General features: G+C 41.1%; 1 protein-coding gene across 2 annotated transcripts in view; it reads left to right on the top strand.

Moving 5' to 3' along the window:
• Positions 1–245: 245 nt before the first annotated feature.
• Positions 246–19,593, top strand: part of Secisbp2l (SECIS binding protein 2 like) — a 56,681-nt gene continuing 37,333 nt past the window's right edge. Inside the window, exons 1-4 of one of the 2 annotated variants that reach the window (XM_040746214.1) lie at positions 246–656; positions 8,845–9,023; positions 13,660–13,984; positions 15,841–15,976. In XM_040746214.1, the coding sequence (XP_040602148.1) occupies positions 633–656; positions 8,845–9,023; positions 13,660–13,984; positions 15,841–15,976 (664 nt within the window). In that variant the 5' untranslated portion in view covers positions 246–632. Of the gene's footprint in view, positions 657–6,600; positions 6,620–8,844; positions 9,024–13,659; positions 13,985–15,840; positions 15,977–19,593 lie in introns of those variants that run through there. The other variant, XM_040746213.1, reaches the window with a different exon arrangement.

The following is a 19,593-nucleotide window of genomic DNA, read 5'->3' as shown; positions in this document are numbered from 1 at the left end:
CCTGAACAGTACATTAATAATTATTATTTGTGGAGCTTTTTAAAGGGTTTCTTTGCCACGGCTACTCTGCGTATGCAATTTATTTGTGCACTTTTCTGAGGGCAAGACTGTTGTTTTCATTCTTTTAGAGTCCTGGCCGGATCACATGACTAGCGAGCAGCTACAAACTCTTCCAATATCCCGAGTCAGTTCCGGCTCCTGAAGAGACTGCGAGGTCCCAGCAAACTCAACAGGGTCGTTCCGGTTTCAAGGAGGCCCAACTCTCCTAGTTAAACAGTCCAGGGAGGACTGTACCTCCCAAGCAGGCTGTACCCCTGGCCTTGGCCGTCCTCCAGACGCCCCGGCTCGGAGTGCTCGTCGGCCGTCCCCGCCCCTGAGGACCTCCATTTCCTACTGCGCCTCCGCCCTTTCGGCCCCGCTCGGCTTCCGTCCCAGATGATCCCTCCCCGGGGCGGCCACCGCCTCCGCCGCCGCGAGCAGGAGCCGCCTCCCGGGCCAGTGGCGTAGCCGAGTCGGCGTCCGGCCGGCGGTGCGAAGAGGACGGGACTCGGCGGGACCGAGCGGGGGGCCATGGAGAAAGCGGCCCGCGGCGCTGCGCACACCGACTAGAGCCGGCGCCCGCCGCCGGAGTCATGGACCGAGCGCCGGCCGAGCAGGTACGCGAGTGCCCGGGCTGCTCTCGGGCCTCCGGGCGGGCCAGGCCGGCTCGGCTAGAAGGCCCGGGGATGTGGACCGGGGCCGGTCTGTGCTCAGCGGATTCAAGCGTCTGTCTGTGTATTCCTTTCCTGAAGAGACTACCGTGGCTTCCCCCTTGTTTTCTTAGCTAGTCATTTTGCAAATAATTATCGTTTTTAAAATGGAGCAAGAGTTTATTTTGAGCCCATTTTCGTATTCGCACTGTAGTTCCGTTAGTGGTCTCTTTACTTTTTGATTGCATCAAATTCTTGCTGGTAAGTGCTGGGAGGAAGGGCTAGTGACAGTGTGAAAAATAACTTAAAAGAATAGTGTCATGCTTCCTCCTCCCCCCAGTATTTTACAGCTTCTCTGGAGATGACTTAATTTGATTCTGATTTTTGTTTACTGTCAGTTCTCTTCTTCCAAAACCGTGGTCAGTTAGTCACATAGTTGAAGGGAGAAGTTAACACTGGTTACTGCCTGTTAGTTTTGCAAATAGTTGATTAACTCGAATAAACGAGACGCCATCTCTCAAATTCCTGTATATGTTTTTATCTACTTAATGACAGTTTTGATTTTGAATTCCACTCTTTTCAAACCAAAACACAGCTTCCTAGTTTTGTACACTTTGTCCTTTCCGCTGTTGTTGAGACTTGTTATAGTCTCCGTTCTATCCTAGATCTCTTAGGAGCGATCTTTCTGCCTCAGCACTTCCAGGGCCACACAGACTTTAACTTAAAAAGGAAAGAAAGGCTTCGTGAGAATACAACTCTTTTTATTAAGGAGCACAGAGTATCAGAGGAAAATTGGTGCGTTGCTTCTTGGTAAATACACACTTCCCTGTGGCCCAGAGTATTCTGTTACAGCTTGTAGTAGATTTAATTAAAACATGTTTCAAAGTAATTCTGAAAAAAAATGGGAGATCTCAAATTTTGACGAAAGAAAAGGAAATTTCCTTGCATGTGCAGCTCTAATGAAAGGGTGGGACATTCCGAACCAGTAATGTACGTATACTCAGAGCTCCTTTCATCTCGGAGGAAATGTAATTACCTGTTTAGATGGTAACATTTATCATAGCTCTCTACATGTGATTATATGTACCAGACTGCTTATCGAGCATCCTCTTCTGTCATCACACAGACTCCACCAGCTACTAAACCCTTGGGAAGCTAAGAGCTGCGGGGGGACGACATGCAAATTATTTTCTATTGAAAGCATTTTTGTTTGTTTTTGTCTCCCCCCCCAATACTTCTTGCCTCAGCCTAGCCTGTAATGGGAGACCTACTAAACAGCATTTAAATAGGTAAAATCCCTCAAGAAGTATTTGTACCAAATTCCCACCACCCTCCAAATGTTTTGTTTTTGTTTTTCCTTTTAAACCATTGCTGGCTTACAGTCAGAATTTCTGAAAATGCCTACAACATTAACTGATTTAGGGCTTAGCAGTTTACATAAGTTAGTTTGCTTTTATCTTTTAATTGTACTCAGTAATAGACTTGTGGCATTTCAAGTTAGCCTAATTAATAAATCCTTGGAGGACTGCACAAGGGTAACAAATCTAAACATTTGTGTCTGAAGGCTTTCATGCCATAGGCTTTTAAAATTGTCATTTACACAAGCTGACTTTATAAACAGATAAGCCTTGTGTATGTTCTAGGAAGTAAGTCATTGGTAATGTAGTGCTAGAGGGTAACCCTCATTGTAGTAACAACTCAAATCCAACCAGAGAGCCTCTCAGGAATATTCTTACTATTAAGTCAAAACATGTAGCTCAATTTTAACTGCCAGAGGTAGCTGTTACAAGAACAGTTTTTACTTGGTATGATTCATTTTCATGTGTGTACGTTGGGGGTTGGGGAAATAAATTGTACAGTATGCATGTAGAGGTCAGAGGTCAGGGTTGGGCAGATATCTTCCTCAATAGCTCCTCACCTTACTTTGTGACGTGTCTCACTGACCCAGAGCTCACTGATAGCAGCTAGAGTGGCTGGCTGGCCACCAAGCCCCAGGGATCTTCTGCCTTTGCCTCTCAGCAATGGGATCACAGCCCCTACTTCTGCATTAGCTTTTTCCCTGGGTCTAGGGATCTAAACTCAAGTCCTCATTCTCTACAAGTACCTTACTGATCTCCTTGGCCTCATTTTTCTTCATCTCATCATAAAATCTTGTATAAAAGGTGTGAGGAATAAATCATGGGGTTCATTTGTTTATAAAGATTGGGTGTCTCTATTTTTAGGAAATCTAGGATTGTTTTGGAATTTTTAAATAAAGCTTAGAAATGGCAGGACCCTTAAGATTCACAGGCTGTTTTAGAGTGTCACAGTACTCTAAAATGATCCATAAAAATCACTGATTATTTGCCTCTTTCGTTCCTAGAAAAACAAATGCAATGAGTGTGGCTTCATGCAGTTTTGTCACAAATGAGAATGTAAACCCAGGCTGGTGAGCTAGCTCAGCTGGTAAACATACTTGCCACCAAGTCTGACAACCTGGAATCCATGGAGAAAGGAAGGAACCAGCTACCGAAAGTGTCCTCTCCACACCCCAAGTACACATCATGTACACACATGAACATAAAGTAATATAATGCAAATATATAATTGTTACAACTGTTTAGCTAATAGCAGCACTCCGAACTAAATGGGTAGTCAGTTTTCCACACCTGCAGGGTCTAACCTTTGAGACTATCAACTGCATGAGAAATACTTTGGGGGGAAAAGTTCAGTTTGTACTAAACATGAGCAGGCTTGTGTCTTCGTTCTGCCCTAAACAACACAGTATAAGAGATAAATACTTACTATCCCTTCAATTTGCTAGCAGTTGGGAGCTAAGTAAACAGTACACTGGAGGGTGGGAATGGCCTGTATGTGAATACCACACTCTGTCCAAGAACTGAGCATCCATGGACTGTCAGGTCTGTAGTGAGGACCTGGTAACCTGCCTTAGACAGTGAGGGACAACTGTATTCTAAGTGTAACCATAAAACCTTTGTTATCTAGTCACACAACTTTTTTTTTTTAATGGGAAGTCCTGGAATTCTCACTGTAGACCAGGCTGGCCTTGAACTCACAGAGGTCCTTCTACCTCTGCCTCCCAAGTGCTGGGATTAAAGGTGTGTGTTACCACCACCAGGCTAAATAATACTCTTAGGTCATGTGTTCTTTTAGAGAAAACATTTGGAAATTTAAAAAGATATTTCAAGCCTAAAATTAAAATAAAAAAAAAGAATGAGAAGTCATTAGAAATGTATTAACTAAATATCAAAGGTCAGAGACAAAAATAAAATGGTAGGCTATTAGGAAAGTATAACTATGTATCATATGTAAAACCTATGAAATATGCCTGAAGTGCTCTGAGACAGATGTGTACTCATGAATACTCTGTGTGTTACAAAGTTTAAAAGGAAAGTAAAATTATCCATCCAAGGCAAGAGGTTGGGAGAAACTTTAAAGCAAGAAAAAAAAGTAAAAGTAGAAATTAATAAATTAGATATATGAAAATTAATATTACGTGTAAAATGGTGATTTTTGTTATTGTTGCTTTTAAGAAAACACTATCAAGTTTTAAACAGGCTTTTAACAAGGAAAGGTGTGTGGGTCAGGAAGTAAGTGGTCACTCTGTAAATCTCCTGCCGTTTTCCTCAGTGTGTTCTGAAGTCTTGAACACTGGCAGGTGCAGTTTGTCTTGACAAGTGCTTTACTGAGAGACAGTACAGCTAGCAGCTATCTGGCTTCATTCATGTCCCCTAGAAGGCACTTAATATATCTGTACCAGGGGGTGTAAAAGCACCTTACTGTTTGATGCATTTTCACCTTAACATAGAGTGTGGAGGCTTCCATCGTCCCCTCCTGTGGGTGTGCGGTACATACTCTGAAGTTTCACTGTGGGAGAAAGTCTCATTATGTTCTACTTCAGTTTTGATTTTAGGTGGGTGTCACTTTTCTGTTGCTTAATCTGGGAGGTTATTTGCATTCTCCTGCAGGCTTCTCTGAGGAATTGAGGATGCATGCTCTGCTGCCATGGGCTTTGGGTGCTCCCTGCCTGTGTTCCCGCTCCCCTTGGTTGGTGCAGTGGCCTCCCAGCTTGTGCCAGTGTGGTCATCCTTTGGGCTCTCTGGGATCCCAGAGCATGGCTCAGGAACGCTCTTGAGGAAGTCTTTTGTACGTCTATGTCTGATAACATATTTGGTTTTCTAGATTATTTGTATAAATGTCATTTTATTATTGACATTTGCTTTAATATGTTCAAAATTAAAAATGAGTGGAATGCATAAGTATTTTCACAGACAGAATTAATCAGATTTTTTTATTAATTTAGGAAATCTGAAATAACTTGTGAAAGATAGTGTTATCATGGAGTTGGGTTTTTGAAGCAGACAATAATACAACGATGGTTATACTGTTTCTGTTAGTTTATATTTTTTATTATTTTATTTTATGTCTATGTGTGTTTTGGCTGCATGCATGTCTGTGCACATACGCATGCCTGGTGCCTGTGGTTGCCAAAAGAGGGCATCGGGTCCTCTAGAGCTAGAGTTACAGATAACCTTCCATGTGGGTGCTGGGAATGGAATCTGCGTCCTCTGGAAAAGCGGTCAGTGCTCTTAACTGAGGCGCCATCGCTCCAGCCCAATTTACATTTCTTTCCAGTAAGGTACCAGTTCCCTTTTATAAAATTTAGCTTCTCAAAATATAGATTATGAGGGACTGGAGAGATGGTTCAGTGGTTAAGAGAGCATAGGACTTGTCAGTGGACCCAAGTTCAATTGCCACACCCACATAGGTTGCTCACAGGCACCTGTAACTCTAGCTCCCCAGGACTCTACTCTGGCCACACAAACCCATGTACTTCACTTACCACACATTGACACATGTAGTCATACATACATGTAATTAAGCATGAAAGAAACCTTTAAAAATATGTCTATATAAACATACAGATCATGAGCTAGGCATGGTGGTGCTTCTATGAGAGGGAGAGGCAGGAGAATCATTAGTTCAAGGCTAACCTGGAAATAGTGAGACACTTAAAAAGAAAGGAATAAAAATTAGTGACTAAAACGTGGAAATTCGAACTGAGGAATACTATTATATAAAGTAACTAGTCTAATTTTCCAATATTTTCAAATTTTCTATACTAATATTAAAATTGACCAAATTTATATTTTGACATTTGAACTTTAAAGGATTTTTTTGCATTCAGCATTGCTTTTTGGGCTGTTTGTTTAGATGTATGGTGGATAATTGTTAAAAATGACAATGAACAACTTCAGAAAACATGTAAAGTTAAAACTGTAGTGAAAGCTTTCAGTCTGTTCCTTCTGGTGACAGCTGTTGACCACGGTGGCCTCCCTCCCTCCCTCCCTCCCTCCCTCCCTCCCTCCCTCCCTCCCTCCCTCCCTCCCTCTCTCTCTCTCTCTCTCTCTCTCTCCCTCCCTCCCTCCCTCCCTCCCTCCCTCCCTCCCTCTCTCTCTCTCTCTCTCTGCTAAAACAAAGGATTATTTCAATGTTTGTGAATTTTATTGTTGAACTTTGGTATCTAGAATTGCACTTAGAGTAGAAACCAGTGCAAGTCTTAGTCTTCAAGGATGCATGCGTGTGCGTGTGTGTGTGTGTGTGTGTGTGTGTGTGTGCACGCATGCCTGTGTGTACACATCATCTTAAGAAGCCATACACTTCTGAACAAGTTGCCTGAGGCCATAACATATGTTTATATAAAATACAAATTAAGTTGTGTGTAGAACTTTTGATCTGAACAAGAATTTCAATTTCTTACCAAAGTAATTGATTAGGTTGTTTTGATTCTGATGAGGTTTTACTGGAGGGGAAGTACAGGGAAAGAGTTAAGAAAAGTGTTATTTTAAGATTATAGTTAATTACTATGACTCCTTTTTTTCATTATAGACTCTTCAATGTGTTTGTATTCCTTGCTTTATGAAAAACTAGTAAGTATTAGTTTAGAACTACAACTCATCAGAGTTCTTCCGTTTATAGAAGAACTCTGATTTTTAAAAGAAATCTTAAAAATTACATTTTAGTGTAATTAAAATAGGATATCTCCCGCTTTGCGAATGTGTACAAACTATATAAAACAAGCTTTTATTTTCTGCATTTTTGGAAGTCAGCCTCTGTTCCCAGGTAAGTCATTTACTGGTATATTGTGTGTCAGTGTTCAGTTCTAATGAGTGGCAGAATAAGAATTGCTATCTCCCTAACACTTGAAGGTATTTTGCCTGTGTTGTATTTCAGGAAACCATCCATAGTTCACAAGTAGGTGTTCATGCTCCTTCAGGTTTGGTTAATAATGTGAACGCAGGCTCCACAGTTTAGTGGGGCGGGAAGGGAGGAACTGAGTAAATACTGCTTGTAGTGCAGACCTGTGTCCTTGCACTATTAACAAGCATTTCTCATCTATGCCCCAGACTGTTGAGGGATCATTTGGCTTTTCTGAGTAAAAGCTGTCCATTAAGCCTTATCTTTAAACTTTCATGCATTTGTTATATAAGAAAGACCTGTGTTTTTGTGGGAGCTTTTATTAAATGTCACCTTAATGACTTAAGTAGGAAATGTCCTGGTTAGGACTATTTTGTTTTTGTGTTTTTTATTTTTTATTTGGTTTTTCGAGACAGGGTTTCTCTGTATTGTTTTGGAGCCTGTCCTGGAACTCGCTCTGTAGACCAGAGCTGGCCTCGAACTCACAGAGATCCACCTACCTCTGCCTCCCAAGTACTGGATTAGAGATGTGTGTAACGCTGCCAGCTAGATAATTGTTTTGAGTGGTTGAAATATTGACTTGCATTTTACCAACTTTGTTTTAATAAAAAGGTGTTTATATTTTTAGATTATAAATTTGCATGGTTAGCATTCTGATTTTGAAGACTATGCCATAGGTTTTTTTTCTCTCTTCTATTTTTTTATTCTCTTTTTGTTTTTGAGGCAAGGTCGCAAGCCCCTATTGGCATTGAATTCTATGTAACAGAGGATGAATAACTTTGAACTTATGATCCTTCTGACTTGAGTGTTGGGATTCCAAACTTGCACCACCATGCCTTATTTATGTGGTGCTAGGAATTGAACTCAAGGTTTCGTGCATGCTAGGCAGGGACTCTACCAGCAGGATTAGGTCCCTAGTTGCCCCCACCCCCTTTTTGGGAGGTAGTGTCTTGTTATATCACATCTGACTTGGGCTCACTCTTTAGCTCAGGCTGGTCTCAGGTTCTTGGCAGACCTCCTGCTCCAGCCTTGTGAGGGCTAGGAATACAGAAATGGGCCACTGTGCCCACCTCCTATAGATAGTTTTGTTTCAGAAACTTAAATTTGTTAATATAATGTGCATAAAATTACTAGAATCAATGTACAGCTTGATTAACAAGTTGGACAGCTCATAAGTTCCGCTAAGATAAAGAACTTCCCAGGGACCCCCAAGCTCTCCAGATACCTCTTCTCAGTTGCAGCCCTCTCTTTCCTAAGAGGGTATTCTTGTCCTCATAGTTACAAAGCTCATTTTGTTAATATTTTTCCATGTGTATGTTTTCTCAGAGGTTAGTTTTATTTGGCTTTTAATCTGGAACCTGTATCATAAGAAAGATACACAGGAACCCAGGAGGCTGACATGGAAATCTCTGTGTTAGGATCACATTAGTGTTTGGGTTTCTACTGGAAAAGTTACTCTCATTTTTTGTCTCCAAGTTTAACTCTGAAACATAATTTTTCCCCTTATGTTTTTGATTCATTTTAGACATTTCCCTTCATTGTAGTTTAATGATATGAAACTTAATTTCCTGCAATGGGCAGAAATAGACTACTTTTTCAACTATTCAAAGAAATATAATTTTTCTTCAGAATTTATGTTGAATGACTTTTCCCCCCTTACAAAATTAGCAGGAAATACTGTTTTGTCTCAGAAGCTAGATTTCTTCTTACTACGGTATTTTTAGATGTGAGCAATAGTTTTGATTATTCTAGCAGCTCGACTGCATAAGAAATGATTTCACTTTAGTGTTGTGACTTTTGGTAAGTCTTTCTTTGTTTTACTAGTTATTCCCTTACTTTAAGTTGACATTGCTGTTCCTCTACATGTTCTGAGAGTACTGTCTGTAGAGTCTTTACAAGTGCCAAATTTGTATTGGTTGTTGATATGTAACTCATGCATTCTGTTTTCTCTTTGAAGAATGTCAAACTTTCTGCTGAAGTAGAGCCATTTATTCCCCAGAAGAAGAATCTGGATGCATTTGTGCTCCCTATGGCTCTCCCAAATGATAATGGAAGTGTTTCTGGTGTTGAACCAACGCCAATCCCCAGTTATCTGATTACCTGTTACCCATTTGTTCAGGAAAACCAGTCCAATAGGTAATTTCTCTATTCTTTTCTTTATTGATGGGCATATAGAACTTGGCAAAGTACATTAGTCTTTTTTTTGTAACTGTCAAACTTTAATCATTTATTTATATTTTTTAAGAGGAAGTAAAAATATGCAGACATTTGAAAGCTGTCAACATGTATTGCTTTCTTTTCTTTCTAAGAGGAAATGCATTTTTCTAAGCATGTCATTGAAATATATTGCAGTATAGTGACCCAAGGGAGATGTGAAACATAAGAAACCTCTTTTCTGAGATGAGATGCTTAATCTCATATCTTCCAGGGCAGGGTCTGGCACAAGAGGAAAACCTGAGGGACTGGTACTGGATGCCCTGGCTGAGTGTGCACTTCTGCTGGTTTCCCTAATCTAGCAAAATCCTGGTAGCTCAAATAGCACTTGCCTGGTAGCATCTAGGGTAGGACTTGAGATAGTTGTGGTATGCCTGCTGACCCTTCCAGATGTCTGATGGGGCCCTTGTTGCTACAGTTCATCGTATTGACATATAGACGTACTTTCAGCCTGTTTCACGTTATGCCACGTACAGGAAGCCGTATTTCTCAGCACTGTGGGATAAGTGAATGAGACAGCTAAGGCTGTATGGCTCTGTGTGACTGTCTGTGGGTTGAAGCCACTGGTATCTATACATCTATAGCCCACTGTGGCATACTGTCATACTAGGGCACAGTCTTTGCTGAATTCTGGATGTGTGATTTTATGAGGTCACCAGACTCCCTTGGGAAATAGTGATGCCCCAGTGAATATTCTAAGTTTCTTACTGCATACTTTTCATAGTTAGGCAAACTGTAGGAACTAAAGAGTCCTTCTCAGTTGAATTTAAAATTCACTGAAAATCTTGGATTCCTTTGTGTGTGGGGTCACAGACGTGTGATCTCAGCACTGGAGAGGTAGAAACAGGAGGATCATGAATTCCAGGTCATCCTTAAAGTCAAGGCTAGTCTGGGCTTCATGAGACCCTTTTTTGTTGTTGTTTTTAAAGATTGCACTGTCAGATAATGTAGGACATTTTTTATAAACTGAACTTAAGAATACTAGTTCTCTCTGTAGCAAAATATCCATGTGCAGTGTGAGAAATTTAATTTCTTTTTGTGCCTTAATGTGAGGTAGTCATTAGGAATTCATGGACAAACCAATTATCTTTTAAGTATTTTTAGGATTTTGGTAGCCAGCTCTTTTTCCATTTGTGGTTGCAAAGGTGAGGAAAAGGACCCTTTATTCCTCAAGAGCAGCCATAGGTGAGAGGGCTGTTGAGACAAGGCAGCATCTTGGATGTGCTTTGTAGGAACTAAGTAGATAAAGGGATCAGTAAAGTCTTCTCCTGACTTCCTTGTACGTGGGACTTAGATTGCCAAGGAGAGAAGCCTTGCAGAGACCCGAATTGGCTTAATGATTAGGACGGCCGAGGTGCCAGGGAGACAGTATATAAGGTCACATTACAAGCTGAGTGCCGGGAGACAGTATATAAGGTCATATTACATGCTGGGGAGACAGTATATGTGGTCACATTACATGTTGAGTGCCAGGAGACAGTATATAAGGTCACATTACATGCTGAGTGCCGGGAGACAGTATATAAGGTCACATTACATGCCAGGGACACAGTATATAAGGTCACATTACATGCCAGGGAGACAGTATATAAGGTCACATTACATGCTGAGTGCTGGGAGACAGTATATAAGGTCACATTACATGCTGAGTGCCGGGAGACAGTATATAAGGTCACATTACATGCCAGGGAGACAGTATATAAGGTCACATTACATGCCCGGGAGACAGTATGTAAGGTCACATTACATGCTGAGTGCCGGGAGACAGTATATAAGGTCACATTACATGCCAGGGACACAGTATATAAGGTCACATTACATGCCAGGGAGACAGTATGTAAGGTCACATTACATGCTGAGTGCCGGGAGACAGTATATAAGGTCACATTACATGCCAGGGAGACAGTATATGTGGTCACATTACATGCTGAGTGCCGGGAGACAGTATATGTGGTCACATTACATGCCAGGGAGACAGTATATAAGGTCACATTACATGCCAGGGAGACAGTATATGTGGTCACATTACATGCTGTGTGCCGGGACACAGTATATAAGGTCACATTACATGTTGAGTGCTGGGAGACAGTATATAAGGTCACATTACATGCCAGGGAGACAGTATATGTGGTCACATTACATGCTGAGTGCCGGGAGACAGTATATGTGGTCACATTACATGCCAGGGAGACAGTATATAAGGTTACATTACATGCCAGGGAGACAGTATATGTGGTCACATTACATGTTGAGTGTTGGGAGACAGTATATAAGGTTACATTACATGCCAGGGAGACAGTATATAAGGTCACATTACATGTTGAGTGTTGGGAGACAGTATATAAGGTTACATTACATGCCAGGGAGACAGTATATAAGGTCACATTACATGTTGAGTGTTGGGAGACAGTATATAAGGCCACATTACATGCTGGGGAGACAGTATATAAGGTCACATTACATGCTGAGTGCTGGGAGACAGTATATAAGGTCACATTACATGCCGGGGAGACAGTATATAAGGTCACATTACATGCTGAGTGCTGGGAGACAGTATATAAGGTCACATTACATGCTGGGGAGACAGTATATAAGGTCACATTACATGCTGAGTGCTGGGAGACAGTATATAAGGTCACATTACATGCCAGGGAGACAGTATATAAGGTCACATTACATGCCCGGGAGACAGTATATAAGGTCACATTACATGCTGAGTGCCGGGAGACAGTATATAAGGTCACATTACATGCCAGGGACACAGTATATAAGGTCACATTACATGCCAGGGAGACAGTATATAAGGTCACATTACATGCTGAGTGCCGGGAGACAGTATATAAGGTCACATTACATGCCAGGGACACAGTATATAAGGTCACATTACATGCTGAGTGCCGGGAGACAGTATATAAGGTCACATTACATGCCAGGGAGACAGTATATAAGGTCACATTACATGCCAGGGAGACAGTATATGTGGTCACATTACATGCTGAGTGCCGGGAGACAGTATATGTGGTCACATTACATGCCAGGGAGACAGTATATAAGGTTACATTACATGCCAGGGAGACAGTATATGTGGTCACATTACATGCTGAGTGCCGGGAGACAGTATATGTGGTCACATTACATGCCAGGGAGACAGTATATAAGGTTACATTACATGCCAGGGAGACAGTATATAAGGTCACATTACATGTTGAGTGTTGGGAGACAGTATATAAGGTCACATTACATGCTGGGGAGACAGTATATAAGGTCACATTACATGTTGAGTGTTGGGAGACAGTATATAAGGTTACATTACATGCCAGGGAGACAGTATATAAGGTCACATTACATGTTGAGTGTTGGGAGACAGTATATAAGGTCACATTACATGCTGGGGAGACAGTATATAAGGTCACATTACATGCTGAGTGCTGGGAGACAGTATATAAGGTCACATTACATGCCAGGGAGACAGTATATAAGGTCACATTACATGCCCGGGAGACAGTATATAAGGTCACATTACATGCTGAGTGCCGGGAGACAGTATATAAGGTCACATTACATGCTGAGTGCTGGGAGACAGTATATAAGGTCACATTACATGCTGGGGAGACAGTATATAAGGTCACATTACATGCTGAGTGCTGGGAGACAGTATATAAGGTCACATTACATGCCAGGGAGACAGTATATAAGGTCACATTACATGCTGAGTGCTGGGAGACAGTATATAAGGTCACATTACATGCCAGGGAGACAGTATATAAGGTCACATTACATGCCAGGGAGACAGTATATAAGGTCATATTACATGCCGGGGAGACAGTATACAAGGGCACATTACATGCCAGGGAGACAGTATATAAGGTCATATTACATGCCGGGGAGACAGTATACAAGGTCACATTACATGCCAGGGAGACAGTATATAAGGTCATATTACATGCCGGGGAGACAGTATACAAGGTCACATTACATGCTGAGTGCTGGGAGACAGTATATAAGGTCACATTACATGCCGGGGAGACAGTATATAAGGTCACATTACATGCTGAGTGCTGGGAGACAGTATACAAGGTCACATTACATGCCCGGGAGACAGTATATAAGGTCACATTACATGCCAGGGAGACAGTATATAAGGTCATATTACATGCCGGGGAGACAGTATACAAGGTCACATTACATGCCGAGTGCCTGGCTCTGCTTTTGCAGAGGCTGTGGCAGTTGTGAGTGTTGGACATGGACTGTGGATGGCTGTGCTATAAATGCAGAAGCTAGGTCTTTCACTTTAGACAAGGAGATCTTTGAGAGTAGGTTTGTAAGCAGTAAAGGGATGTGGAATTCGGCAAGCTCTCATGCTAGATCCCTTTATACTATCATGTCCATCCTTATTATAAGTGCAGGGCATCTCTTATAACAGAAAAGACACAAGATGGCATTAGTTTTAGAATTATTGTGAAGGCACCGTTCTGTATGTCTGTATTGTTTGTTCTGCTTTAATATTACTCTTGGACTCGTCAGTAGATTTTTTTTTCTGTTTTGTTTGGTTTTGCAGACAGTTTCCTTTATATAACAATGATATACGATGGCAACAACCCAGCCCGAGCCCTACTGGACCCTACCTTGCTTACCCCATTATATCTGCTCAGCCACCTGTGTCGACAGAGTACACCTATTACCAGCTGATGCCAGCACCCTGCGCCCAAGTTATGGGCTTCTATCACCCTTTTCCTACACCTTACTCCAGCACCTTCCAGGCTGCAAACACTGTCAATGCCATAACCACAGAATGCACCGAGCGTCCAAATCAGCTGGGGCAGGCCTTCCCATTGTCCAGTCATCGGAGCAGGAATGGTAACAGAGGGCCGGTAGTGCCAAAAGTGAGTAGCCACTTTCTTTGTGTGTAGTTTTTAAACATGATATGTTGTTAATACTAGTATAAGTAATTTACTGCTTGTCTCCATTGGCCTTTAATGTTTAATTTGCCACAAAGTATTCACCACTAATAGAATGTATTATAGCCATATTATTTTAAATCATTTTTTCCTGATATATATTTCCCCTTATTCTCGATGGATAGTGTTATGTCATCTCCATGATCATTCATGGAGTTTTATATAAACACAATGCACAGTTATTTCTAAATTATTTTAATTTTGTGATAAAACTGCACAGTGATGATGCCAACATTAAATGGATCACATGGTTGAATGTGCCTCAGGCTGTTTCAGTCTTCTGAAATCAGCAGGAGAATGGGAAAGGTTAGCTTTAGTGGTTCCTCAGATCCCTTCAACTTCAGCATCTGTGTTCTGAGTCATTAGTAGGGATAGTGCTTTGTTAAGAAACAAGTAAGCGTGAAGCCACTTTGGTTCAATGCCAGCATTTGACCTAAGTTTTATGTATATATCAAAGATGCAGTGCAATGCTCCCTGAAGTCATGGGAGAGTTCTGTTTATCCCAGGCCGCTTTTCTGTTAAGGGCTTTTATCGAAGCTGTAAGAAAAGCCTGTTTATAGCCAGCACTGTTGAGACATTTCTCTGTGTTACTACTATGGAAAATTATCACTCTCCCAGATTCCGTTAGCTAACTTTCTTAGTAGAAAGTCTTCACTGCCTTTGACATAAGTTTTAAAAATTAAAAACAAATAAGCAGCTGAGATTACTTTGAAAAGATTGTTGCCTTGGTTCATGGAAACATTGTGGGTCAAGGAACTGTCAAGAATGGAAGGAATAGGTATTAACGAAATGACAGACTCTAGAGATCCCCAATGGAAGGCCTTATCCTTCTGGGAAATGGAGTGGGGATGGGGGGGTGTTGGAGGGAGCTGGCGGGGGGAGTGGGTGTGGAGGGTAGAGAGAAGGAACTGGGATTGACATGGGAAGCAAGCTTGTTTCTAATTTAAATATATAATTAAAAAGTGTCAAAAAATAAACTAGCTCTCAAAAAAAAAAAAAAAGAAAAGAAAAAGCAAGATTATAGTATATAGTTTCCAGTATTCAGAGAATGAGACTTGGGCCGGGCGGTGGTGGCGCACGCCTTTAATCCCAGCACTCGGGAGGCAGAGGCAGGTGGATCTCTGTGAGTTCGAGGCCAGGCTGGACCGATAGCCTCCGAAACAATACAGAGAAACGCTGTCTCGTAAAAACCAAAAAAAAAAAAAAAAAAAAAAAAAAAGAGAATGAGACTTTTCAGAATGCTTTCCCTGCAGTCGCAATTCAGGAAGTTGAAGTTAAATTTAGAGTTCTGGTGTATAAGAAATTGCTGTTGAGGAATAATTACTCCTATTTTTTAAAAAGTTAAAGAAAGAAATCAGCTTTTTAATAGCTTCTGTTTGGACTCCAGTGTAGAAATATTTTTGCTTATCATTGTTATGAGCTTAAATTTAGTGACAGGGTAACTTTTCATGCTTTTATCACCTTTTAAAATAAAAATTTTTAGCTCTTCATATGGCACTGTAAAATCTTGTTAATTGTTAGTAATTGATTTAAAAAATGCAGGTGAAAACTAAAATCAACTCAGATTTTACTAATCACAGTGTTAATGGTTATTTGAAAAACATGTGTAAATGTGCTTATGGTACATTTAGCCTGTATTGCTTCTCAGTGAATAATAACACAAAATCAGCCCCTGATTTGTGGTGTACGTTTAGGTTTTTATGTAATGGATGTAATGTGTAGTTTATGTTTAATACATTTACTGTTTTTTTTTTTTGTTGTTTTTTGTCTTTTAAACTTAGCCACAGCTTCTACAACAACATATAAAAAACAAAAGACCACAGGTGAAGAATGTGGCTACTCAGAAAGAAACAAGCTCAGCAGGTCCTGATAGCCGATCAAAAATTGTGCTCCTGGTAGATGCTTCACAGCAAACTGGTAAGACAGTGGTCTGTTTATTCTTGCAAACGTGGGTAAATGTGTGTGTTTGGCTCTAAGTTGATGCTTAATGTCCTCCTTAGTCACTTTGCTCCCTGCATATTGGGGGGTGGGGTCTCTAGCTGAACCTGGACCTGGCTGTCTTGCCTAGTATGTCTAACTAGCCGGTGCTAGAGATTCTATTCTGTCTCTGCCTTGTGAGCTCAAGACCAGTTCAGCTACATACTGAGAGCCTGTCTCAAAGAATATCATACGGACTGAAGAGATGCCTCAGGGCTTAAGAACACTTTCTGCTCTTGCAGAGAATGAGAGATTGGCTCCCAACAGGCAGGCCAGGTGTCTAACAGCCGCCTGTAACTCCAGCTCTGGGGAATCGATACATCTGGTCTCCATGAGCACCTGCACTTACAAGCACATTACTTTCCCCCTTGGATAAGGCAGCTTGTTGCTTTCTGTTATTCAACGTTTTCTGTTGGATATTTAGTTTTATGATCTTTTATGTGTGCTTAGGTCCTTCAGGAGCAGAAAGAGGATGTGGAAGTTAGTTAAAAAATCATCTTGTTGATGTCCAGTGCTGTGTGGTTCGTGAGGCCTAAACTAGTGTGTTTAATAGGCTGCGTGCCTTGCTTGGAGTAGTTTCGGGGAAAGTCGTGTGTTCCAAGTCTGTTCCTCCTCACAGTGACTCATTTCTACATCCTTTGGTAAACCTTAGCAAGGTTCTTAAAACTACTGTCTGAGCCAGGTGTGGTAGCACACACTTTTTTGTGTTTGGAGACAGGGTTTCTCTGTATAGTTCTGACTGTCCTGGAACTCTCTCTATAGAGCATGCTAGTCTCAAACTCAGAGCTCTGTCTGCCTCTGCCTCCCAAGAACTGGTTTTAAAGGCAAATGACGTCATGCCTGCTTTTTTTTCTTTTTGTTTGTTTGTTTTTTGGTGGGTGGGGGGCATACATTTTTAATCCTAGCACAAGGAGGCAGTGGCAGACAGATCTCTGAGTTTGAGCCTAGCCTGGTCTATAGAGGGAGTTCTAGGACAGCCAGGGCTATGTGGAGAGACTGAAAAGACTGTACTTTGCCCCTTAAGTCATCAAAAGGACAGCGTCCTGAAACATAAGAATTGGAGGCATGATTTGAGTAGATTGTATATGCTCTCAGCATTTCCTTTCCTTAGTTTGTGTTTAACTTCTGAGGTTTACCTGGCAGCAGTAAGAGATAAAAATTACTTAGTTTTGTAAAGTAGGTCTTTCTGCTTGTAGCAGATTTTTGCTTTTGAACAAGCTTGTATTATTTAATGAGAATATAAGGTGGTTAGAGTCAAGGAAGGGAGCTGCATGATGCTCAGCAAGTGAAGGTATTTGTTGTTAAACTGGACAACCTGAGCTTGATCCCCAGAACCTACATGGTGGATGAAGAGATCCAGCTCCCACAAGTGTCCTCAGCCCTCCACCCACCCCCACTCAACTGTGACACTCAGCCCCCCCCCCACATACATGAAGTAAATAGATGAAATGTAAAACAAAACAAAACCAAAAAACAGTTGTCTGGATATAAGATCATGTGCAAATATCAGCTGAGTTCCCATGTGTCATGAACAACAGTTTAAGGTTTACAGCAGCAATAGGAATTCAGGAATTTTGAACTCAAGCTTAGGAATACATGAGGGGACTCTGAGATTGTTGTGTAAAACTTTAGAAAACCTGATTATCAAACATTGGTGCCCCGAAAGTTTAGTCTGCAGTTGAGTACTTAAAATCTCAGTAGGAATTTTTGGGGAATTCAACAAAGTAATTCTAATATAAAGGAGCAGAGTGGTCTGGAAGGTCCTTTGTGCACTAAAGCTTAGAGTCAGCTGAATGCTTTTTAAGTTAGTTAACTTTGTTCATTGACAGTTTGATTCATGTATGCAGAGTTCTGATGCCCTCACTCCCCATGGTTGTCTTCTCCCCCCCACCCCACGTGCTCCATCTTCACCGTTCAAATCCCTTCCCACGTTGCTGTCTTTCTCAGCTTTATACTATCAGTGTAGTATATGAGAATTGAACGAAAACCCAGAAACACATGCATGCCATAGGGACAGCCTTGCAGGCCCCAAATTTATACCCCATTCGGGTGACTGTAGGTTGACTAAGACTTGAATGAGAAAGAAAGCCACTGTGCAAAAAGAATGCAAACACTCCTTTGTGGCTACCTGGCCGCAGGAAGAGGGTCATTTCAAAATTAAGAATTTTAATTTAAAAGAATATAAGCTTGGAAAAGTTTGTGTGTGTGTGTGTGTGTGTGTGTGTGTGTGTGTGTGTCTAATGAGAAAAGATTAGGAAGAATAAGAAAGTAGTGGTGTGCTATCCTTGGTGCTTGGGGGTTAGGGAGCTGGAGCAATTTTGGCTTTAGGGATCTTTCTTTTGATTCAGTTAATTCACAGTGGGTGTGTCCACATGGAGCTTCCCCTTTGAAAGAGATTTAGACTGTTGTTGTAGTGCAAGATAAAGACCCAAACCTAAATAGCAAAATGTTCCTAGTGTCCAGTGACAGGTGACAGTTCACAAATACACAGGGTGCCCCTCCATAGAATGTATAAAGCCATCTTGCAGTAAAGTATGAGGACTTGTCATAACACGATGACATAGTATTAAACAGCACAGCTTTGAATCAGTCAGTTGTGAGGGAGGAACTAGAGAGAGGAATCAGCAGTTAAGAACACTTGCTGCCTTACCAAAGGACCTTAGTTCATGTTCTAAGCACCTATGTTAAGGCTCACAGCTGCCTGTAACTCTAGCTCACACAGACACATACATACAAATCAATAAATAATAAAATCAGTCTTTTAAAATTGTGAATTAATAGAACTATAGAAAAAGGAAAACTTGTGAATTGTTGAGGTAACAGGCTTATTAAAATGTCTTAATATTTGTGAAATTAAAATAAACAACCCAGTGAACAATTTTGTAGAAGTCAAGCTAAAAGTAAAATTAATCAGAATTTCATAGGAGAATATTAGTAACTAAAAACATCAAAAAAGATTCTTGACCTCGTTATTAAATGCGAAGTGCAAATTAAAACCCGTAATAAGCCACCTTTTCTGTGCAGCAAGCAGATTGGCACAGGTTATAGTTGGAGAGGCAGCGTCAAGTATTGTGTGTGAGTCATTGATATATTTACATACCCTTCTTGGAATGTAGCTTGTTTTAACCACCTTCAAAAATGATTTAGCATGACCAGGTTTGAATCTGTGTGTGTGTCCTGAATTGCCCATTCACGTTTGCCTTACAGAAACTTCCATGTACATATATGTATATTTGCTGTCATGTGTCTCTGACTGTTAACTTTCATTGAGTTCCTTCCTTTCATGCACGTGTAATGTACATTTTGGTTGTCATGCAGCTCTGTCCCCAGTCAGTAGTGGGTTGTTTGTTTTGAGATATTATGTGTGGCTCTCGCTGTCCTGGAACTCAGCTCTGCAGACCAGTCTGGCCTTGAACTCAAAGAGATCCTTCTGCCTTTGTCTCCTGAATACAAAACAACCAAAGCATACTTGAGTGGTAGTATATATTGGTAGGATAAATATATTGGTATATCCATGCAAAAGCAGTTTGAATTACAGTGACATTAATTAACTAGTA

Source organism: Mesocricetus auratus, unplaced genomic scaffold (assembly GCF_017639785.1).
Source record: "Mesocricetus auratus isolate SY011 unplaced genomic scaffold, BCM_Maur_2.0 Super-Scaffold_100004, whole genome shotgun sequence".
NCBI lineage: Eukaryota > Metazoa > Chordata > Mammalia > Rodentia > Cricetidae > Mesocricetus > Mesocricetus auratus.
Note: the sequence above shows the minus strand (reverse complement) of the source record. Positions and strands in the feature narration are given on the sequence as shown.